At 39.5% G+C, this 23,975-nt stretch overlaps 1 protein-coding gene across 2 annotated transcripts in view; it reads left to right on the top strand.

Moving 5' to 3' along the window:
• LOC102310751 (gamma-aminobutyric acid receptor subunit gamma-3) overlaps window positions 1-23,096 on the top strand; it is a 177,525-nt gene extending 154,429 nt beyond the window's left edge. The window contains exons 8-11 of one of the 2 annotated variants that reach the window (XM_042224484.1): window positions 294-446; window positions 15,535-15,728; window positions 18,469-18,582; window positions 21,817-23,096. In XM_042224484.1, the coding sequence (XP_042080418.1) occupies window positions 294-446; window positions 15,535-15,728; window positions 18,469-18,582; window positions 21,817-22,098 (743 nt within the window). In that variant the 3' untranslated portion in view covers window positions 22,099-23,096. The remainder of the gene's footprint in view (window positions 1-293; window positions 447-15,534; window positions 15,729-18,468; window positions 18,583-21,816) is intronic. The other variant, XM_042224485.1, reaches the window with a different exon arrangement.
• Window positions 23,097-23,975: the final 879 nt, after the last annotated feature.

The following is a 23,975-nucleotide window of genomic DNA, read 5'->3' as shown; positions in this document are numbered from 1 at the left end:
ATAATATAAATTTTCTTTGACATCACAGTAACGTTTAAAATGTAGAAGTTTTCAGCCACATTCTGAAGTTGTAGATGGATCTTTATTCTGTGGTTTCCAAGAGAATTTGTTGACATTTTCTCACAATATACATCATTTTTCTGCGTAAGTATTGACACGCAAAGTTTAAATTTATTTTGTGTTATTCGATTTGACAGCATTATTACTTCATGATAGTATCTTTTCTGACTTTCTTATATTATTTGTACTTTTTTGCCAGTTGTTTCCACATTCCATTTTCCCTTCCTCAACAGGTGACTACGTGTTAATGACCGTTTACTTCGACCTCAGCAGGAGGATGGGCTACTTCACCATCCAGACCTACATCCCCTGCATCCTGACTGTGGTTCTCTCCTGGGTCTCCTTCTGGATCAAGAGTGATGCCACGCCTGCAAGGACGGCTTTAGGTAAGCTACACAATTTCTCTGCAATCTGAGTTAGGTAGCAATACCAAGGATGTATTTTTGAATGAAATACCAACTCCATTGCCACTTCATCTATGTCACTGCAGTTGTTACCTGTAAAATCTTTCAAATTACTGGAATATATTCACCTAGCATTCGTTTGGAGTCAAAACTGTTGAGTACGTGTGCATGGGCATAATATATTAGTCATTTGCAAATGAATATGTACGTGACAGTGGGAATTTAGAGGTGCATTAAACCATCATGAAAATTCATGTCCCATCAGCTTGCTTGTTTCCGTTTTATACTTTGTTGTAGTGTTATTCTTTCTCCTTGCATGACTTGACAACTGTTTTGAATTATTTTCCTCTCTGCTGCATGCCTATCATTAGTTCATTTGCTTTCCTGTGGATGATGATGTTGTGCAAGGTGCTGCTGATTTAAGATGGAACTCGAGGTAAGTGTTTGATGAGTTCATGACCACCCCATCCATTCATAGCTTCATAATTTTATTTAGTTAGGACTTCTATTTCCCCCCTGTGGGTGCCTCATTACAAGCTCATGCTGCGCGGACAAACAATGTTCATATTCACTGAGCTTTGATTAAATTCTCTTTGAGGTCCTGACTTTTTAAAGAGATAGCAAAAGCTGAATTTTGGGGACATAGAAATGTATTTAAACTGTCCGTGACATCTCGTACTGGCTTAAAAATAATGATTGTGGCGTCTGAATGCTGATCACAGCATAAACACCTAAAATGTTGATGTAGAGTAGGGAACAATTTGATATTAGGTGCATACTAGATGATATATGGCACACAGATAAGCATACAGAGATAACTGGTTAAAGCAGACACCAGCAACAAACAAATACATTACATGTATTATATTTTCTCACTAAAAATCCAATTAAGCGCCAGTGCCCCCTGTACCAAATTAACTGGTTAACACTTTGAAGTCCAACTCATCTTTGCAGTTGACCCTCTAACCCTAAGTTAGAATATGTCACTTAGTAAAAATTGTAATTAACTTGTTTCCCCAGAAGTTCTGGCATTGGTTTTGGCATGGAATATAGTAAATAATGATTCCACTGACACACATCAAACACTTTGCCTTAATATGGCATCAGGGTTAGGAATTACTATCTATGGTGATTTAGTCCTCGGGGGTTTAGGCATAGGGTTGAGGAGCTAGGGCAGGGGTCAGCAACCTTTAACACCCAAAGAGCCACTTGGACCCAGTTTCCACGCAAAAGAAAACACTGGGAGCCACAAATACTTTTTGACATCTAAAATGAAGATAACGCTGTATATATTGTTTTTTTTTACCTTTGTGCTTTGTGTGAACAACTAAAGTAAGTAAGTAAAGTTTATTTATTAAACGCTTTTCACAGACAGGCAGTCACAAAGCGCTGTACACAAATATTAAAATAAACCATACAATCAATAGAATTATACACAATGTAAAAGATCAAATGTAAATAATGTAAAGAATATAAAATACGTAGATCAAGAAAAGGCTTGTTTGAACAGAAACGTTTTTAACTGCTTTTTAAAAGAATCCACAGAGCAACTAAGGTGTGTTGCTTATGAAATCCATGAAGTGCTACAGAGAAAATTACATTTTATTTATGTAATTAACACATTTTGAACTCTTAAAGAAGTATAACAAAAGGAAAGAGACCCAGCTGAACTAAAATGAACCATGTAGCAAACAAAAACTGTTGTGAGCCGCCACCCTTATATCACCTTTGGGCTTTTGGAGCCTTGGCCTGGCTTTTAAAAAGTAATTGGAAAAAAATGCACTATCCTGCTGAAAAAGGAAAAATAGATATTTGCAAAATTCTGCCTAAATATGTATTTTACCTGGTTAATGTGTGTGGCGGGGCGTGGTCTGCAGTGCCGCAGCATGGGAGTCGGATGCACCTGAGCGGCACCCGCAATCACGCCTTGCTGCCTTAAAGTCTGTGCTCTCTCTGCTGTTGTGTTGGTGTGTGTCGGGCTGTGAGCTGAAAAGCTACAGCCGGCTGTATGCGTACAGCAACCGTTTGTGAAAAGTGGTCAATAAAGAGATGCTGAAAAGCGTGTTCATGGAAACATTGTCGGGTCTGCCGTGATATGTTTACAATGAGACTTCTGGTCCCGAACCTCTGCGCACAGCGTCTGTAAATCGGGGCTTTCATCTTTATGCAAGACTGTAAGCTGTCATCTGTGAGGTGTGAGCGGTGTTTGTTTGTAACATAGTTCACGGTGGAGAACAGCTGCTGACATAATATGGATCCGAAGATCCATAATTGGCCTACCTGGGGTTGAAAGTCTCGATAAATGCACGGCGTTTCGGCGGGTACACTGGCTTCCGCGAGTGTGACGCTTATTTTGAGCGATGAAAAAAATAATAAGATATAATTTTATTTTTATATTTCAAAATCACAATAATCTTCCAATTTAGAACTGCAAGTTAAAAAAAAAAAGAACTAAACACAAATAAAATGCACTTCAGCTAAATACTTCTAATTTATTTTCCCAAACCACCCGGAGCCGCAAAATAAAGACTAAAGAGCAGCACGCGGCTCTAGAGCCGCGGGTTGCCGACCCCTGAGCTAGGGTCACATTTATCCTGTTGTATAGAATTTTTACCTATGACCTTAAAGGAAATCTTTTAACAGAAATCCAAATGCATAAGCAATACATAAATGGAATTATAAAAGGTAACATCTTCTAGTTTCTGCTACTTTATTTGTTTAGCACATAGCTTCAGTGCAACTTGTCCTTAGCACTTTCCTCATTAGCCCTTAAATCTTGATGCCAATGATAATATAATCTTTCAAAAAGGGATAATGGAAATGTCATGAGATTCAGTTTTATTTAAAAAAGAAAAAAAAACGTCATTATTATAAGGTTACATGAAAGTCATCCTGGCATTCATGGGGAACAATTCACTTCCAATCTAGTTGACATCTGTTGAAAATAAAGCCTTTTGTTACGTGATTTACTTTTTGGTTGGTCACTCAAATTATCCCAAATTTCCCCAGGTAAGACCCCAAATATCTAAATCATACTGTTATCTCCACTGCAGCAGCTGGCTTCAAGTGCCTTGCTTTATGGCACTTTGGTGACACTTGATGGTAGCTAGACTCTAATTAACCTCTTTCACACAAATGTTCTCGCTTGACCCAAGAACTACACTTAAGATTATTTCTCCAACCTCTAGCCACCTTCACCCCAGCTGTCACTTGGGTTGAGACAATCCACGCCACTCTGAAGTTCTTTCATTCCTCTCAGTCCCTCCTGCCCTTCATCAGCCTGCCAATATTACAGATGGTCATCTGGATGGTCTCTGCGTTAATATCTAAGTTTTACTGGAGTTTTGTCCCGCCCTATTCATTATCAAGCTCAAAGAAAACACTTCTCTGAACAATGAGGCCGCCACCAATAATATAATATCATTGCTTTGGCTTCACTGGGCCAAATGAAAGCTCTTTTCTTGTGCTGTTAATGAAAGCAGATGATGACAAGAGTATGTGTTTGGCCCAGCTAGCTTCTTGCTCGTAGGCTGATGCAAGTTGACACGATGACAGTTTAACATCAAAACAGTGTGAAGAGATCAAGAGAGACACAACAACTCGAAGGTTTATTTTGAGTTTGTTTATAGCACTAAAGGAGTTGCTCCTTCCAAAAGCAAATTCTCTCATCTTCCATAAGCCTCAGATCTAGTAAACTGAGATATATTGGACAGGTTTTATTCTATACTAATTCCTCCCCTTTTTTTAACCAGCATATAAAGACTAAAGCTACTATGGTTTTTCTACTTTGCAATGACAGCTGCTTTGTAATGTGAATCACACACCTCACAGTGTATGTGTGCCAGTCTGACTCTCCACTCCTGTGTCAGCCTGCCTTTTTAGCCTGCATAGGACATAACTAAGTCACTTAATGCTTACAGTATGTGGGTGGCAGTGTATTACATGACCAAAGGCAGTGACAGACTTGTGATCTCCCTCTCACAACAGGTAGCGCGAAAAAGCAGGCAGCCCCAGTCCTGATAAACATCCAGTTTCGGGTCAACAACAGAAAGTCATTTAGCCTTCCTCCTCTAGTACAACGCCCCCGTTTTAGAGTCAGCCTGAGACCTGATCCCAAAGCTGAAAGGGGAGAGGAGAGATAAGCGGAGGAAAAGCTGGACACAAGGGAGGAACAGAAAAAAAGTGTAAAGCAAAGTGATGGCCTTTGGTACTTAAAGGCAGGGAGAAATGTCAGCTGGACGGAGTGGGATCAAGTCGGATTGAAGAGAAACTCGAGTCCAAGAAAAATACAGAGGATGCCACTGCCCCTGCTGACCCTCCACCCAACCACTAAAGGGAAAGTGCCTCGACAAACCGTTAACATGTTCCAGGTGGATTTTCCAAAGAGCTCTCAGTCATACATTACTGCTTCAGCAGGATATGTGGACACCAGCGAGCTAAAAGTAAGTGAGCTGAGCTCAGGCTGATTCCCATTAGACCTCAATCTTTGTAGCGCAAATGGATCTTGACATAGATACAGGGGGTTGGTGATGGGAAATAAAACCACCCCAAGGCAGAAGCTGAGACTGTAGAGCTTTGGGGGTGTGAAGAAGAACCATGGTGCTGGAATTAATTGAATCTACTGGTAACATCCATCATCATGCTTCATAGCATTATCCAGAGAAATACAGAGTATCACTTAGTGTCACCAGTTTACTTCAAGGAGATCCACAGAGAACAGAGTCTTCCCCAAACTCTACCATTTTTGCTTTTAATTGTATGTACCTAGGTTTTAAGATTTCTGCCATTAACCCATCTTATAGGGGGCAGCTCAGTGAAAAGAAGTATTTAAAAGCAAAAGAAATAATAGCCCGAATTGTAAGGTACTTTTGAAGAGACGCTTCACCACCAAGTCTCAGAAAGGATTTGCAACATTTTTGTAGAACACACAAGACCCGTGTCTCCAGAGGAAACTGTGCAAAACCTAATAAATTGCCTTAAGCATCAGTTGTGACTGGAGACAACAAAACTGAGAATGAAAACAGTCTGGAGGGAATAAGAAAGAAGTGAGCTACCAGCCCTCCTGTAGCCTCCTCATGTCTGCTCGAGGCTATATTAGCTACTACAAGCATAACAGAGCTGAATCTCTGACCTGTTAGCAAGAACACTTTAACTTGGTGAAGAAACTATGTTTCTTTGTTTCTCCTGAATGCATTTTACTCATTTTTTAAGCTAACAGTATGATGGTTTTGGATGAATGCCATGCTATAAATTGCTTTACTGCTTTTTAAATAAAGCCATGAAGCCTCACATTACTTGCAAGGGTTTTTGGACCATTTTGCAATCCCCACATGTTCATGCCTAAACGCCAATGAGAGACTTTGTATTGAATTGTTCAAGTGTGGTCTGAATAAGACTCTTCAAATGGAAGAAAAACTAGATGGTGCTGGGAAATTGATGAAGATGCAACCACTAGCTGGTGGTACAGTGGCATTTATTCATTGATTCAAGACTTTCGTAGCTTGTTAATGAGAAAGAAAAGCAATATTGTGATTGCTTCCCTTTTGTCAGAGGGGGTTAGACTCTCTAGGAATTCAACTGTGGCTTTTATAAAGGCTGTTGTGACCATTATCCCAATAAGTCCTCTGAATTTAAAGCTAGAACGTGTCATTTTTAACTCCCCCAGATCCTAATCAGTCCATTAAGGTCCATTCCGGTAACAGAAGTTCAGTACTGATCACTTTAAGGCACAAACCACAAGGGTACAGCTAAGCACTCCCTGTAGAGCATATAATACAGGCTCGTCATCCAGTAACTGAAGTAAATCTGTTTTCTGATCTGATGACCCAGTGACTATGGTAGGGCCCATTTAAACACAAAAACTACCAAATTTTTCAAGTGCTGTCTGTGAATCGAAAACTGGAATTGCACATTTCTTGTGTTGCCAATGTTTTGTTGGATCATCCATCCACCGCAATCTCCTCCATCTGAGGACTGTCACTTCTCCTTTGCTTCCAAAAGAAAAGATTTTTAATTTATAACGCCACTAGAGAACTTATCACTTGAAGAGGAGCATTTGTCATTTGGGGGCATTTGCTAAACCAGCTGATACTGATTGTTTTTCTCAGTTTGACAGTCTCTAGCACCCACAGCTCCACTCTGGACACTTGTCATTTTCTTCCCAAGAAATGCTCTTCAAACCCAAACAACAAAGTGTTTGGTTAGTACACATGATGTATAATTTTCAAATAGTAATTTACTCAAATCCAAATGGAAATATTCTAAAACTCTGAGTTACTTTATCTCCAATATTCAATTTTGAAAAGCACTCTTAAACGCTCCCTTTTCAACAGTGCCAAAAATGTTAGCCATAAGATAACGATTGTGTTAATTCTTATATTGTAATTGTAACACAAATTTAAAGAAGTTATTTGTGTCCAAAGTTGCTTAAATGTCATCTGACCATCAGAAGATACGCAGCTGAGTAAATATATTGTAGAGAGTAGACTCCCATCAGGCTATTTACTCCCAAGTGTCTCCTTGGTCAGAGGGCATGTAGGGCCATTTGACTGATTACACGTCTGGGTCGGGGCTTTAAGTCAGGCCTCTTCAGTCTGCGGGAAACACCTTTAATCACATTAGATTGAAGTTGCTGCGTGTAGCATTTTAACCTCAATCACCAGCACATTAATTTGAACACATCAGCATAATTACCATAAACAAACAAGGCTCTCACCGAGCAGACTGTCAGCTCTTATATATACTGTATTGTACTTTGTGTTGATGCGGTGGAAAGCCTGCCAGAGTGCTGCATAGCTCAAATCATGAACACCCTGAATTTTGTAAACAATACCAACTTTTAATCCGTTTCAACTATTTCAACTGCATAATTTCAATTTCACTTGTCAGAGCACATATATGTTTTTTGGGGGGTGGCTTTGATCTCTAATCTTTTTGTAGCATTTCTGGCTATTTAAAAGAAAATATACCGATAGAATACAAACAGCCTTTATGATGGGATGCAAATCTGGTTTTGAGGCAAAAATATCAGAAAGAGTTATCATTTGTTTCACAAATTTGATTATCAGTTGAAGAGCAACAAGATGGCAATCACGAAAAAGCCAAGTTCAAGACTTCAGTAACAACAACACCATCATGGCATCATCCTGGAAAACAAAATTGCCTGTTATACAAGCTACAGCCTCAAGGGCTGAAAGACTGAGCCAAGGTAGAACTGTCGAGACTCTGCAGTCTCCCTGATGGACAATTGAGGCTGGCTCCAAAAGTGATTCGATCAATAAATTCACAAGCTTAGGTCTCAGTCACAGAGGCATAGAGGCTGATCGGGGGCCTTAAGTGCTTCAGTCAGATAAATATCAAGCTTACAGCCTCAGCATATATACATTTTTGCAACTCATCCATTTGGAGTTTGTTTAGCCTTAAGATTAGGTGTGATAAGACAGGCAGCTGTAGCCCATAGCTGGCTGCTAGCCATCACGTTGGTTAATTTGAGTCTTCGAACTGGACCTGTATGCATAGGTTCAGTTTGGTCAGTGCAAGTCATTTATTTAACACTAGCACACTGCAAAAACTCAAAATCTTTTATCAATCTTTTAATCTTGAACCTAGAAAATTTTCACTTGTTCCGTTGGCAGATTTTTTCCTCTAAATACAAGATATTTTTGCTTGAAATAAGTGAAAAATCTGACAATGGAACAAGTGAAAACTTTCTACTTTCAAGATTCACTGTCTTAAAACAAGTTCATATATCTTAATGAAATATTACTCTTTAGCTGATTGTGTCTTATTTTAAGTGCAATGAGATATTTATGACTAGAAATAAGACAAATATACTTGGTAAGATTTTGAGTTTTTGCAGTGCATTGCACACTATATGAATTCAGCTCACTAACCAACCTAGCATTACCTGATAAATTTGCACTCCATTCTATCATGCAGTTGCACTAAATGTAAGCAAAGAAACAAGAACCAATAACAACAAAAACCACATGGCTGCAATCATAACGCTGACAAAGTGTGCATTCCAATAGGAGAGGCTACATCCATCTTTCATTTACAACTTTTGATCAAGAAAGATTCATAAATATAATGCTGAGGTTTATTTCCAGAAAACAAATAAAATTCAGTATCTTTTAGTTTTTCAGTTCAAAGAGAGAAAGCTCTATAGTCTCAGTCACAGTGAAAACTCATGCAGTCCTGTGACCCGGCCACTGATCCTCCACTGGTACTTCTCTGTACTATTTATAGACACACCAAGCTGTGGTCTGTTCCACCTGGCTTACCCCTGGACACAAAACAAAGGTCAGTGTCTGGTATTTGTTAACATATTGTGGCAACAGCCAGTACCAACCAGACATGTATGACAGTTTTATACCAGCTGTCATGTGTTTGAAACCTCATGAACAAAACCAGAAAATCTGTTCTTTCTTGCTGCTGTGATCACACCGCCGAGATTATTTTGCACTCGCATTGATGTGTCAGTGGCATATTTGCTTTCTACAGGCGTATGCACTGGAGCTTTCTCACTTCTTTGCGGCGGCACTTTGTTTTCCGTTTGTAGATGCGAGACACCGTGTGGTTCAGGAATCACCCAGTTGCTATGGCATCATGTAGCGCCAATTTCCCCAGAATGAATTAATCTATGCAAAGACAACCCGCGACCTTGATTTGAAATAGCAGCCAAATAAAAAAGAAAGGGAGGAAAGGCACTGCCAGAGCGCGTGCCGTTTTATTGAGATCGTACTGTTTTCAGCATCTGATCAGATAGTGGGATCTAAGGTATGAGGAGAAGAGTTTTTCATTTACCTAGTTGAGCACTTAAATCTAATGAGCAGCGATGAAGGGAAAGTCTAGACGAGCACTAGACCAGAGGAGGTAGCTGGAAATAGATGGGAGCAACTCGTCTCTATGGAAACCACAGGCAAAAACAGTGGCACACACACACACACCACCACCACCACCACCACCACCACAAAAGACATGTAGGAGAGAAGAGGATGAAAGAGACCGAGAAGAGAGAGGGGAGAGGAAGGGTGAGGTGCGGTGTGGAAAGAAAAGAGGGGAGGGAGAGGGAAAAATGGCGAGCCCATGACAATGATGTGTATGTGTCACAGCAGTCGATATCGATGCCCCCGGTGGGCATTACTGTCACTGGGTTCATCTCTCTTAAAAAGAATTGATTTCATGTCGCCAAGCGAACACAGCGGTCTCCCTTAAGACACCATGGGGAGTAATTACTCCACGGTGCCATTAATGACACAATAACACACAGTTAAAAGTTACCTCCAGACAGATCCACACAAACAGCTGTGGAAATAATGATGACAAAGGGCATCCTATCAGAATTTCAGAATCTTCTTGCATCCTGCTCATCAGCCTTCGCAACAAGAATGAAGATCTGGAAATCTCAGCAGAGAACTGGAAACACTGTAACTGATCAATGCAAACATAACTCCTGCAAAGTTAAATTGTTGTAATGAAAATATACTCAGAGGTCTTTTGTTATTAGGTACACCTTGCTAGAACCCTTTTTGCCATCTTAAATGCCTTAAGTCTTCATGGCATAGACTTACAAAACAGATTTATACCCATATGACATGATGGGTTTGCAGTTTGTCAGATCCGGCACAAATCTTTGGTTCCGCCACATCTCAAAACGGCTGTTTGGGATTAAGACCTGGTAACTGTGGTGGTAATTTGTGTATGATGAACTCATTGTCATGTTCCAGAAGCCAATCTGAGAGAAAATTATTTTTAGTGAGGTTGCAAGCAGCCAATAGAAAATGCACACATGAGAAGGAATTGATGTGATTGGCAACAACACTCCAGATGAAACCATGCTTCATGTTAGGACCCTACTTTAAAATGTCACAACAGAAATAAAGAATCATCAGACCAGTAAGTGTTTTCTCCCCAGTCTTGCAAGCTCCACCAGGAAGTCCACCCGTCTTTCCTTCGTCCCGGTGCATGCTTGATACAGCACATGTGCATTCAGTGCCACATAATTGATCAGTGGACTTTGATCAGTGGGTTTCACTCATCAGTGGGTTTCACCCACTGTGGAGTTTTGATGAGTTACTCGCATCAGCATGATTGGGTGAATAAAGTAAAAACCGTTCTGACAGCTCAGAGTAGAAAAGAGCTATAAAAGCACTAGTCCATTTACTATTTTAGTTACTGCTGCTTTGTATGCAGCTCAAAGCTGTTTGAGCAACAAACATGCTGATGCCAGAGAATGAATAAGCCTGCAGCTCATTGGATATTTTCTGCAAAACCCTAAAGATGGTTGTATGGGAAGATCCCAATAGATTGTTGGTTGGAGACTTGTCTGAGTATTTCAGTAACTGCGAAATTGACAACAATCACAGCATTTTACTGAGATCTACTTTGTAGACAGAAGAACTCAAATGTAATAGAAATGAACAGACATTATTACGTTGGCCTCGTAGTCTTTTAAATAGCAAATAGCTAACAGGACTGAAAGACAAATAAAGGGTGTTAGGAAGGTTTTTGGAATTCCATGGTGGATGTTAATCTCTTGGAAGGTCAGATAGAATAGGCTTTTTGTTTTGCTGTAGTTTTTTTTTTTTTTAATGATTGCTCTAATTGCCCATTTTTTTAATTGGATGGACTTTTTGACATTTTTACTGTGAGGAATATTATTACGTAAAATAAATACAACCATTATACAATTCTGAACATCGCTGTTATTACTATTTTTTAAGAGCTTGGTTACCTCCCAAAGTAACGTGCTCTCCAGTTACGGTGATTATGCACAAGCTTTTAGCAGGTGATTGGCAGTTATTGCCCGACATGGCTATTACACATCTTCAATTCAGTGTGAGTTTTTTTTTTTTGCTGTAGGGGTCAAGCTAATGCAAGCGTTCCAGCCTCATTTCCATCACTCATCACTGTCATTAAAAGAAAAGTGGACTGATGAGAGCTCTGCCTCTCCAGAGGCCGACTAATGACCACATTCTGTACATCAGTCAGGATGTTAACTGTCAGCATGACGCGGCCTCTCACTATAATAGTCAGGAATAAATCGCAGTGGAGAATGCCGCTTTAACATTTCGCTATTACATAATCACAGAGTCCAATTTCTTCTAAAGAAAAATTAATTGTTAGACACAGTTAACTAGACATGTGACATGATAGAAGGCTAAAGTAGTAGATGGCATGTTAAATTTTAAAGAGGAAATCTTTATCTCCTAATTGAATTTTAAAGTAGCATGTTATTAACTATTGTCTGTTTTAATTTGGTTTAGAAAAAGGAGGTCATAGTTTTTGTATTACTACATTTGATTAAATCCAGAAACCAGAGCCTAAAATGTCCCCAATCTAAAGACTGAGGTTTTTTCACTACTTTGTTTTTTCCAAATTAACTTTTTTATTTAACCATACAGACTTTGTGTTTAAATTTTGACTTCTTCATAATTATTTTGACTCATAGGTCTTATCTCCTTAGACACTGACTGATGTCAACATTGCAGCAGTAATATTGATTGAGATCAATGCCATCACGTTTTGCTACTACTTAATTATTAACGCATAAGTATCTTGTGAATAGTCATTATTTTTGTTCAGTAACCTATTTATTTATTTGACAGACACTGTGGCTGTTAAGTAATATCCCGGTTGTAACCATGTTTTTATATAATATAGAAGAGAGCCTAATTATTTATGTCCATTTATGATTCATTATCCATGTTGCTGTATATCTGCGCAGGTGTGTCTTTGATGTCTTTACATAACAGAGAGTGTCTGTCAGTTCTCTGATCTCTGGTAATCTGATCTCAGGCATTATTAATGTGTTATGGCTGTGGTGACCACACAACAGTATATTATTATTAGAATTTGTAGAATTACAGTTTACATTTCAGACCTGCATGAGACACGTGGTGCCACTGTGGACCTGTGCTAGCAAAGATTAGCAAGCTCTGGTCAGGCTACAGAAAGACAGGCACTCATTATGCTCAGCATTGCACAACTATGCCGATGTTTTCACTCAACAGCAGCATTATGTTCTCTGCCACTGCTGCTGTTATATAACTGAAAGTGGCAGCTATTTTTATATTTTGTGGTTGAGTGGGTCAATAGCTCAAAACCTAATTTGAATTTCAGGGGAAAAACAGTATAACAGACTGTTGAAAAAAAAATGCCTGCTTTTGACAGGTTTTTAAAAATTTTTTTTTTACCAGTCAATAGTTAACACTTTATAGAACCCCCAAGGTTGTATGGCCTAAAACCTGTGGTATATTTATCACAACAAAATCAAAGAAAGCTTTTTAAAAATCTTATTCCATATTTCCAAAACTTCTCTTTGTGAATGTTCAGGTCCCACTACTTTCCCCATCTCTAGTAGTTTATTGTTAATTTGAGGAATTTGGAAATGAAGAGCAGCTATTATTTTTAACATTTACACAACATTTACAGCCATGTGACAGGCTGGCGACCTGTCCACGGTGTGCCCTGCCTCTAGATACACTAGTAAGGATACACTAGCAGATACAGTAAGCAAAAAATGGATGGATGGATAAAAGTGAGTTTTCAAATTGTCCAGTCATAAAAATATGAAAGCAACTACACCATGTTAGTCATAGCCTATGTCTCCTTGTGCCTTATTGTGTTAGCACTGATGTATACAAAAAAAGGGCTAATCTTAGTCTCCTTAGATATGGGTTCAAATTCCCGAAGTAGGTAAGGTTGTGGGGGGACAGATTTTTCTATTTTAACTGTATTAACAAATTCTCCAAAAACAAATAAATAATTACATTTCCAGAAGAAGGTTGTTATTGTTTTAATAAACCTTAAATTTTAAATATTTAATGAGCTGTTTTTATATAGTGTTTACTGCTGTTATCTGACAGAGTTGGCCCTCATATTGCTAATTTAGCATATACTTCAAAATAAAAGACTTTATTTTTAGTTGGTCTTTTGTTTTAAAAGAAAAATGGAATTCTTCCAAAAAACATAAATGCATAATATACGGAGATGCTACAATGGCCAAAGTGCAAACGCATATGGAGGAAAACGCAGGGGTCATAAGAGGTAACCCTGTGCTTAATACGGGGACTTGGTATCACCAGGCCAATCCCACTTTGAGACCCAATCAGGACAGAGTCCCATATGATACAAGAGAGATCAGTGCTCTCAGATACCTAATGTAGGACATCCTTACCTGCAGATACCAGTTACTGTATACCAGACTGGTATCTGCAAACAGCAGAACTTCAGACTCTAAGACTCAGCTGGATTGGCTTTACATGCAGCCAGGAGCAGCTGGAAGAGGCTTTCAGTCATAAGTCCAAGTCTAAAACAGTGGAGAACCTCAAATGTGGGTACTGAAGAGAACAACACAGCTAACACAGATAATAATCATACAACTGCTAAACCAGACAAGATTATCCAAGACCTGCAGGAAGAAAGAAGTGCTGCAGAGCTGTGTGTGCAGTCTTCAACCTAAACCACTGAGGCTTCACACACAGACAGGCTGATCTGCTCATCCAGGGAAGGAACAGCGACACCTGAAAGAGCAGCAGAGGTTCAGTTGTGAAGTTACTGAGCTTAAAAGTTAAGCTCTGCACCAATGAGACCCTTCTTTGAAAAAAAAAAATTAAAAGCCACTGAATTTGGACCAAGAACTGCATAAAACCAAAGCCTCATACTTTTAAGCATGAGGCTTTGGTTTACATAAAGTCATGGAGGAGCAAAAACAGGAAAGCAGCAACATCGCGGATGAGCTTTCAAAAGAAGAGGCAAAGAAGACTTTGCATCTGCAGGAGACCCTGCAATGAAAGCAAGAGAACAAAACCATTATCACCATCATCACTGGCCGAACTCGAGGCCCGAACTAAGATCATGTCAGAGAGAAAAGTCCAAAAGGAAGTAGCAACCATGGCTAATTAAATCATTCACTTCACTGACCTCAACACAGTCATCAAAATGATGATTATATACAACTACAAAGCTTTTTAGATTTGGGTTTACGCTCTGGATTAAGTTCAGATGCAACTTCAGGTTTAGGTTTAGGTCGGAGAAGCTGTTTTTTTTCCTGACCTGAAGTAAAGTGTTTCCAGTGTCTGAATACAACTGTGAAAAGTGCAGAGTTTTTGATGGGAAAACATTGTCAGTGAACACATCACTGATATAATCAATGATAATGTATTTGAGAGCATATTTGCTGTTTGCTGTTGAGCTGTTTCTTCAACAGCAAACACCGAAAACTGATATTTGGTTGTTTATAAAGAGACAGGACTACATCAGGACAGTTCAACTTTGGCTGAATGAGTGAATTATTGGATATGACCAATAAAAAAGCATAAAAATAAAATATCAGAATAGTGATGAGTCATTTTGGTACAAAAGGTAAACAGGATAGAAAGAAATGTTAAAAAAAATGTAGAATTTAAATAAACTGTACTTTTTGCTGTTTTTTTTTTTTTTTACTAAAAAAACAGGATTCTTTTTATTTTTCGTAGTTGTTTTCTTAAATATACTGTATTCCCCATGCAAACAAGGTATTTGCAAGGAATCTCCATGTGTGTCACTCTTTTTTGGCCATCTTAACAACTATTTATCCGATTGGTCCCGAATCACATTCCTTTGCAGATATACAGAAATACCAAACACAGGAATGTGCTTGCTGAGTTGTGGCTGCACTACTTGCACCACTCCAGAGACAACTCAGGATCCGCCTCATAAGCCTCTGTGTAATAGAAGTGCTTAACCCACAGATCTCTTTTTGAAACATCATTTTGATCGTAAGTGGAACGAGAGAGAATAAAAAGAAAAATTACATTGAATCATTTGATAATTACGACCGCTCTGCTGCACCACCCTCAAAACGTATCCCGCTGTGGGTGTTTAATAGAAAGGATTGATGCAAGACTGGGGACATCTACCCAGAATACCCCATATGCATTATTAATAGCGATTAATAAAGTGCTGCTCACATGTTACATAATCACTGACATCCACATGGGTCATCCTACTGCTGACCAGCAATTCATCGTGCATGCTTTGTGAAGTGACTCTCCTTCCTATCCTCATGCTTCTGTTACTTTTGCAGGAATCACCACAGTGCTGACCATGACCACGCTGAGCACAGTGGCCAGAAACTCTATTCCTAGAGTGTCCTACGTAACCGCCATGGACCTGTTTGTCACCGTCTGCTTCATGTTTGTCTTCGCTGCCATGATTGAGTACGCCATGCTCAACTACTACTCCTACAGTATACGCAGACCTCCCCCAAAGAAGAGAATGGTAAGCCTGTGGTGAGTGTATGAGTAATGAGTAGCAAAAAGGAGGACCGCGTGCATCAAACTTGCATTCTTTCTAACAACCACCAGACTTATTGTTTGCAAAAAGGAGTGTGATTATATAGAAGGCTATGAGAAAACAGGCCTATGTTTCACTTGATTTATGAGCTCTGTAAGCAGTTTTTCAGTAGGTTTATGGTCTCAATCACTCGCTTGAAGTCTTATTCAATCCAACCTGAGGTTCATTTTGTAAATTATGGTCCCATTTAGAGTAAAACAGAAAATAAACCAGGGTATGTTAGGGGACAGCTATATTGTGATGGACTTGTCACCAGAGATGGGCGGTAACGCGTTACTGTAATCTGATTACTTTTTTCAAGTAACGACTAAAGTAAGGGATTACTATTGCAAAAACGGTAATTAGATTACCGTTACTTTCCCGTAGGAACGCTGCGTTACTGCGTTACTAAAACCGTGATTTTTTGCGAGAATGTCTCATGACAGTGACGTAAGCAAGTGCGACGTTCGTGGCAACAGCTGTGTGCAGATCAACAATGGATAATATATCGAGTGTGGGAGAGAGTGTGAGCGTGCAGCGTTTAAAGCGTGGAAGTACTGACCTTACTTTGAGTTAGATTCCATAAAAAGTGACAAAAACATTAGTGTCCGTTGTGCGTGGGAAGAAAACTTCTTTTTACAGTGAAAAAAACCCCTAAACTTCCAAGCAAGCACCGAGTGCGCTACGACGTAATGGGAAATTCACAGAGAAACTCATGGATTCTTCCACTGACCGCTGCGGCACACCTGCACCAGGGTAAACCTCCGCCTTCCCCTACTCCTGCTTTACAGGTGAAAATAGAGCAACAGGACTGCTAGTCTTTGACTTTATTTATTTTCTGCTGTGTTTTACTTGCATCTATTTGAAAGACTGAGTGTAAACACAAAAAATATTTTATTTTATGTGCTGGAATGTGCAGAAAATAGGTTTAAATGTTAAACTAATTTATTCAAGTCAGAGAATGTTGCATATAATTAAATATTTGCTTGATGCATAAAATTAAAAGATTAAAACTAACAAAACAAGTTTTAAAAAGAGACTTTTCCATTTGATTACATTTTGTATGATGGATTATGCAGAAAAAGTAGAATTGGGCTGAAAGATCTATCGCTTTATCACCTATTCAGGTTGTAAATCATGATTTTAAAAAGTAACTAAGTAACTAAGTAATTAATTACTTTTGAAAATAAGTAATCAGTAAAGTAACGGGATTACTTTTTTGGGGAAGTAATCAGTAATTAGTTACTGATTACTTTTTTCAAGTAACTTGACCAACACTGCTTGTCACTAGGATTAGGATTAGGATTTAACTGTATTGTCATTGCACATGTATAAATACAGGGTAACGAAATATATACTACTGTATGAGAATGCAGTGCTCTTTGTGTGATAGCAGCCAAAATCCCAAATTTAAGACCACTGTTTCCCAACCACTGTATTTGCCGAAGAAATGATCATGTGTGCCGTGGAAGATTATCTGGTTCCACCTAATTAGTACTCTAAACAAGCGATCCCCAACCCCCGGGCCACGGACCAGTACCGGTCCGTGAGTCGTTTGGTACCAGGCCATGAGAGTTGAGGTGGATGTGAAATTTGTTGTTTTTAGGGTTTTTATAGTTTTTTATTGTGATTTTTTTCATCTTTTTTTATCGTTAACTTGGTTTCCCTGGGTCTTTTCCTGTGTTATGAATAAATCTTATTTTTTATGGTACTGGCACTGGTTTTATTTTGTTGTTTTTAACCGCAACACCTTAAAGGCCGGTCCGTGAAAATATTTTCGGACATAAACCGGTCCGTGGCGCAAAAAAAGGTTGGGGACCGCTGGTCTAAGCAACCGGCAGAACAATTACATTCTCTTCCACTAGAGGAAGAGTGGAAGAGAATGACTGGCTACCCACTCTGGGTAGCCAGTCTTCGGACTGGCAGTCCGAAGATGAAGAAGAAATGACATAATAGTCATGCTGTGAAACGACACAGTGCGCAATAGCAATAACTAAATATTTGAAAAGAAAAAAGTAGTCAATCTGATCTGGGTCCTGGAGAAAACTCCGACCCAGATGAAGGCCCTAGCATGAGTAGCGGTCAGAAGAAAGCAACAAGGTATACTGGGGACAAACCGAGCCAATTCCACTATACCTGGTGTGCGGGGAAAAAGTATCAATAAGCTTTTTGTGACTTTTTTTTTTGGTGGTGTGCCTTGTCATTTTTCTAATGTGAATTATGTGCCGTGGTTCCACAGGGTTGGGAAACACTGCTTAAGACTATAAAATGGTACTTGAAGCCAAAGAGGCTAGGTCCAGCCTTCATATGAACAATAGCAAGAGAAGAAGGGATTCCGAGAAGAACAGAAACCCACAAACAAATAAAGACAGACTACAGACCAGAGCTGGACTGCAACAATAAAATCAGTCCTGGCAGTTTAAGTCCAGACAGCCCACCATGATCGCTCTTACATACACATTATGTATATATTTCATTTTGTTTGATTATTGGTATTAAAACAGGTTTTAATCAGGTTGGTACAGTCGTTGTTGGGTTAGGAAAGTTGGTTTGCACTACAGCATGTGATAATTAAAAGCTGAAGTTTAGCTATTGCAGTGGCTCAATGTCAAAGTAGCTATTTACTTTACCTGAATCATTGAATCTCTCCCTTCCTAATTATGTCCCTCCATATATTTTCTTACAGCCTTCTTCTTCTACTTCTACTTGTCACCTTTCTCCACCTCTTCCTCACTCTGTTGTTAGGACTCCTACTCCTGCACATCTCCACAGTTTCCATCTTGTCATAAGTAGAAAAAAGGTGACCAGACTATATTTTTATCAGTTTGTTTCCCTTTTAGATCTGTGTTTTCATTGTAACCACATTTCCAGTTACCTGTTTAGGAATGATAGGTTACGGTCTAGCCCTTTTACAAAGTTGTTGCCTATTTGGAACACCCAAATGGAAAAGCTTTGAAAAACAAAACTGTAATGCCAAATTCATGCATGAAACACGAAACCCTAGCAGGTTGCTGACGACCCGGTGGGTGTAAAGTGGTTAAGGTGTCTGAAGAGGAAAGAACGCGACTGAATACTTTCTTTCACTGTCTTCGCTGTAATCACACCAACCTTCAAAAACTGATATTGATTTGATCCATAGGGTGCCCATATATATATATATATATATATATATATATGGGAAATACACAATATCTACCCAGGAGTTTGACATGTCTGTATTAGCACATGTGTGCAGCTGAATGCATTTCTTTTCTACCCGCCACTCCTGTATGAGAGCCTACCACTCTGTGTGGGCGTTCTCAAGGCTGCACCTGCCGCGAATGCTTTAATGGCGTCGGCGCACATCTACTAACACTGAGTCAGCCACTGTTGCTGTCATTTCCCTCTCTCCAGATCCCCTCCCTATTCATTATTTTCTCCCAGTGTAGAGGAGTTCTGCTGAATGTGTCTCAGGGCTAAAACAGACTGCCAGCTCAGGCTGAATAATTAAGTTGTGTTACATACAGTCCCCTCCTCTGCATCTCTGACTCTTCACTGTATTCTGGCCCGCTCTGTCTGTGGGAAAGCCCCCCCCCCCCTCCCAAATCACCACCATTCGTGTCGTTCCCTTGTACTGCCCACTCCGTCAAATTTCTTACTCCACACGACACATCTAACGATTCCTCTCTCTCGCCTACCACCCTTCCTTCAACAGAGTAGTGGAGGACGGGAAACCTTTTAAAAAAGATTTTAACCCAATTAGTTGGTCTCGCATGATTTCATAAACATCAGGGAGAGAGTCATGTAACAAATTTTCTCAGGAGGTACTTATTTGGCAATGGGGTCTCAAAAATTCTTTCTACAGCTGCATTATGTGAAAGAAAAAAATAACAAAACATATTTCTTTGGTTTACAATATGATTGAACACTGTCATTAATTTCAACATCACAGAAATCCTTGTGCTGTTAGAAATTGATTACACAAAATGTTATTGTTGGTACTGGTTTTTTATTCTTTTTTGTTATAACTAATAACAGGAGAAATATGAGAATGGCGCATCGCTCAAAAATCTATTCAGCTTATCAATTGAGTGCTGAAAGTTGGAGTTTTTAAGCACTCAAACACATCGATAAATATATGCCATGGCTTTGTGTCTTTATAATCTTTCTATTTTGGAGAAATGATAAATCATACAGAGTGTGGTAATTTACTGAAGGCACAATTTCTCCTTTAATACTTTAATGAAATATAGTGCAATACAACAAAAAGGTCACTGCTTGAAAATATTAGCAATCATCTGAACAATGGAGCTTTTTATGAAGTGGTTTTGCTCGAGACTTCTTGTTATGTCGTGCAACTAGCTTATTAGGCTAATGATGATAATATACGTCAGTATCTGCATTGTTTTACTATAGTTGGTGACCTACAAAGAAGTAGCCCAGGCTCGTGGCAAAATGTGAAATAGTTTTGAACCTAAAGTATTTAAGTGGAAAGAAGAATGTAATTTTAGCATTCGTTTTTGCAATTTTTAGCATAAAGACATAAAATTACTAACATTCACTAACTACCTAAAAGAAAAAGAAAGGCTTGCAACATAGCCAGGATATGTGTAATGCTACAGTTACAGGTGGTTGGAGCCCACAGCCCAACCACAATTATTGTAACTGTATGCAATGAACTTATAATCTTGGGTGACAAGGTTTGCAAATACTTGCAGTTAGCTGTTGTCTTCTAAGTATGTTTGGTGCCTCAAGACAATGATAAAATGGCAATAAGGTCAAGTTGGCAGTTACAAGAAAGTATTTGTTTATCACAAATTTGTTGCTGTCTGTATTCTCAGAAATCAACATTAAACAGAAAGTCACATTTACTACTTCTTCAGAGTCCAGCCTGAACCTCATAGATTTGAAAAAGACATTCAGAAATCTCTCCACATATAGTGATATAGTTGCTACTGGACACAATTTTAACAGAAAAATAACACAGGAGCTTGGCAACCTTGCATTTTGACATAGCAAAGAGTTTGCCCATGGACTGGGCTAACCACAGTCTATTATTGCAGTTAACATTCATCAGCACAGACTGACCAACTGATTGCAGCATGTTGACAATCTGTATATGTTTATACATCCATCCATCCATTCGCTTCCGCTTATCCTTTTTCAGGGTCGCGGGGGGCGCTGGAGCCTATCCCAGCTATCATAGGGCGAGAGGCGGGGTACACCCTGGACAGGTCGCCAGTCTGTCGCAGGGCGAACATACAGGGACAGACAACCATTCGCACTCGCTTTCATTCACACATTCACACCTAGTGACAATTTGGGTTATCCAATTAACCTATCCCCACTAAGTGCATGTCTTTGGATGGTGGGAGGAAGCCGGAGTACCCGGAGGGAACCCACGCAAACACGGGGAGAACATGCAAACTCCACACAGAAAGACCCCGGCCTGATGTTGGAATTGAACTCAGGACCTTCTTGCTGTGCGGCAATACATTACAATGTTTATACATTAGTAGTCAATTATATGCAAACTTTTGCCATTCTGTCAGTCTTAGTCTGACTGTAATTGTGTGGAGACAGGTTGTCTCCCACCAGGCAACCTGTGCAATTGCATTTCGATTAAAATTTGGCTGCTGCAACTACTTGCAGTTGGTCACTGAATGTGAAAAATTGTAATCACTAGGTAACCATCAGTTTTGCTTATTGGAAGGACACTGCCATCCTACTTTTATATTAGTGTCAAAAAATGTCTTCAAGTACCTCTAAAATATCTCTGGGTTATGGAGTTATGTGACCCCGCCCCCCAAAAATGATGTTAGCTAGATCACAAATTGGCTGTTGATGTTGGACCTGGACTAGCACTGAGATTAGAAGCCGAACATCAGGTACACTTGTTGACTAACTAAAGCCTAAGATTGCTAGCCGCATTGACGATCTGGACTTTCTATGCCTAGCTGTGGCTTGTAATTTTGATGTGACAGTCATTGCTTCGGAAATAGATTACGTAAGTCTTAATTAATTCACCTATTCTCTCTCTCCGTTTTTATCCTAGGCCTACTCGTCTTTCAACATGGGTCCCACCCCTCGGCCTATGATGCCCATGGGCAACTCCTTGTTCTGGCATGACTATGATGACAGTTGTCTGCACGAGTGCCTGGATGGAAAGGACTGCAAGAGCTTCTTCTGCTGCTATGAGGAGTGTAAAGAAGGCGGCTGGAGGAAAGGACGGATCCACGTCAACATCCGTGAGCTGGATGCCTACTCCCGGGTTTTCTTCCCCACCTCGTTCTTGCTCTTTAACATTGTGTACTGGGTCAGCTACCTCTACCTCTAGTCTGTCTCAAGCCGTGATGTGTGGGCACTGCTGAAACAGCCCGCGGCACTTTGCACCACGGCTTGTGATTTGAGGTCAGTGCTAAACGTAGGGGAAGAAATGAGGTGGATCTGCTGTGTGGGACTTGTGAGGGACATGCTGCCTCTGGAGTGATATGACGTATTCAAAAATACACGTGTGCTCGGGTGCACAGTGTAAAGGCCATGATACTTTGAGCAGTGCCACTCCACCGTGAATAAATCGCTCAGCAGTAGAATAACAAGCCGCCAGCATTAACTTGAATGGATGAGTCCCACTTATGACTCTCTCAGAAACCAAACAACAGACAGCTGTGACTTCAGAGACATTTGGGAACAGGGGTTGCAGAGCTGACTCTTGGTCGTGGAGATGGCGAAGCACCCATAGTGCCTTCTTTAGAAAGGGTGCGGCACCGAGAGAAGCAGCTTCAGAGTTCCCTTCATTATCTTTATTACCTCATCCATCACACCGCCGCATGCTGAGCTGTTTAGTCTTTGATGAAACAAACCCAGAACACAGTTCTCACCACTGGAGATGTTTAAAAACCAACGCTCACCATTCATTTCGTAGCACATTAGTTTTAGTTGTACCCTAGAATTAGTTCCCTTTTTGAGAATAGTTGTTTTCTTGTTCTTCTTCTTATTGGAACTAGTTGTTCTTTCACAGCAGGTCACATCAGCTGTTACTTGTTAAATATGGGTTCAAGCCAGGGGCAGTGGTTGTATGGTAAAATCTTATTTATTGAGTCAGTGACTGTTTTGTTGAACATGACTATTTTGTTTGAACATGCCGTTTACAGTACATGCCAAGAAGATTTGGGAGTTTTTAATGAATGCTGGGCTATATTCGCACACAACAACTATATAAAAACTGCATAATGTCTGCAGACTGATCTAAAACTACCTGGGCATATTTTGTATGTTGCAGTAAACAGATTGGGGTTGGAGTACTGCTGCTTTTTTCCAAGAACACATCAGTTTTAAAAAAAAGGAGGTTTTTTTCTTACTTAAATAGACTTTGAGTTTTTAATATATCTTATGCATTACTTAGGCTTAAAGGAAAAATTGGATATTTCCAAAATTGTACTTTATATTCTCAAATAATGGTCTTTATTTAGCTCTTTATTTAGTTTACTGGTAGAAGACTTTTGGGGCTTGTAGGTTTATTTTAGAGAGAGGTTTTAATTCCAAATGTATCGTTATTCTAGTAAAAGCAAAATGAATTTAATGCATTTACCTTTTGTCTATATTGGTTCTATGTATATAATTTATAACTGAAATAGAGTAACAAAATATTAACTGGCCTTTTTCCCTGAATGACATTATCCCTCCTTATTTTTTATGATCCAACAATTTACTTGTGCTTCTTTCAGGAACACTTACTTTAGAGAATGAATAGCATGACTTTCTTTGCCAAGAGTTCATTGAGGAGACTAATTAATGTCTGAATGTGAAATTAGCAGCCAGTAGCTAGCAAGCCTGATGCAAACACTGAAACTTGGGAGAAGCATCCAGATCTGCCTAAAGGGATATCTGCCAGGACTCTTTGGCAACTAAAGACATAAGTTAGCACTTTTACTCTTTAGGTTAAACTGTTAGCAGTCGGACGTACCGCCCACGGGACATTGGATGGTTTAGGGGACTAATAGGACTGCTAAGGGGTTAAACAGTAACTAGTTAGCGAGTTTTACGTAGAGCTATTAAACAAACTTTAGTCTTTTTGTTTTTTTCTGAGTTGACAGTTGTTAAATACAGTTTAACATTTGGCATACCAAAATGAGAATATACACTGTATATAAAAGCTAGCCAAGGGCCACTAGGATTGGTTCAAGTTCAATGTTGAACACAGTTCTCACCCCC

Source organism: Haplochromis burtoni, unplaced genomic scaffold (assembly GCF_018398535.1).
Source record: "Haplochromis burtoni strain Fernald_Lab_line unplaced genomic scaffold, NCSU_Asbu1 Contig_139, whole genome shotgun sequence".
Classification (NCBI taxonomy): Eukaryota; Metazoa; Chordata; class Actinopteri; order Cichliformes; family Cichlidae; genus Haplochromis; species Haplochromis burtoni.
This window is presented reverse-complemented; position numbering and strand designations above follow the sequence as displayed.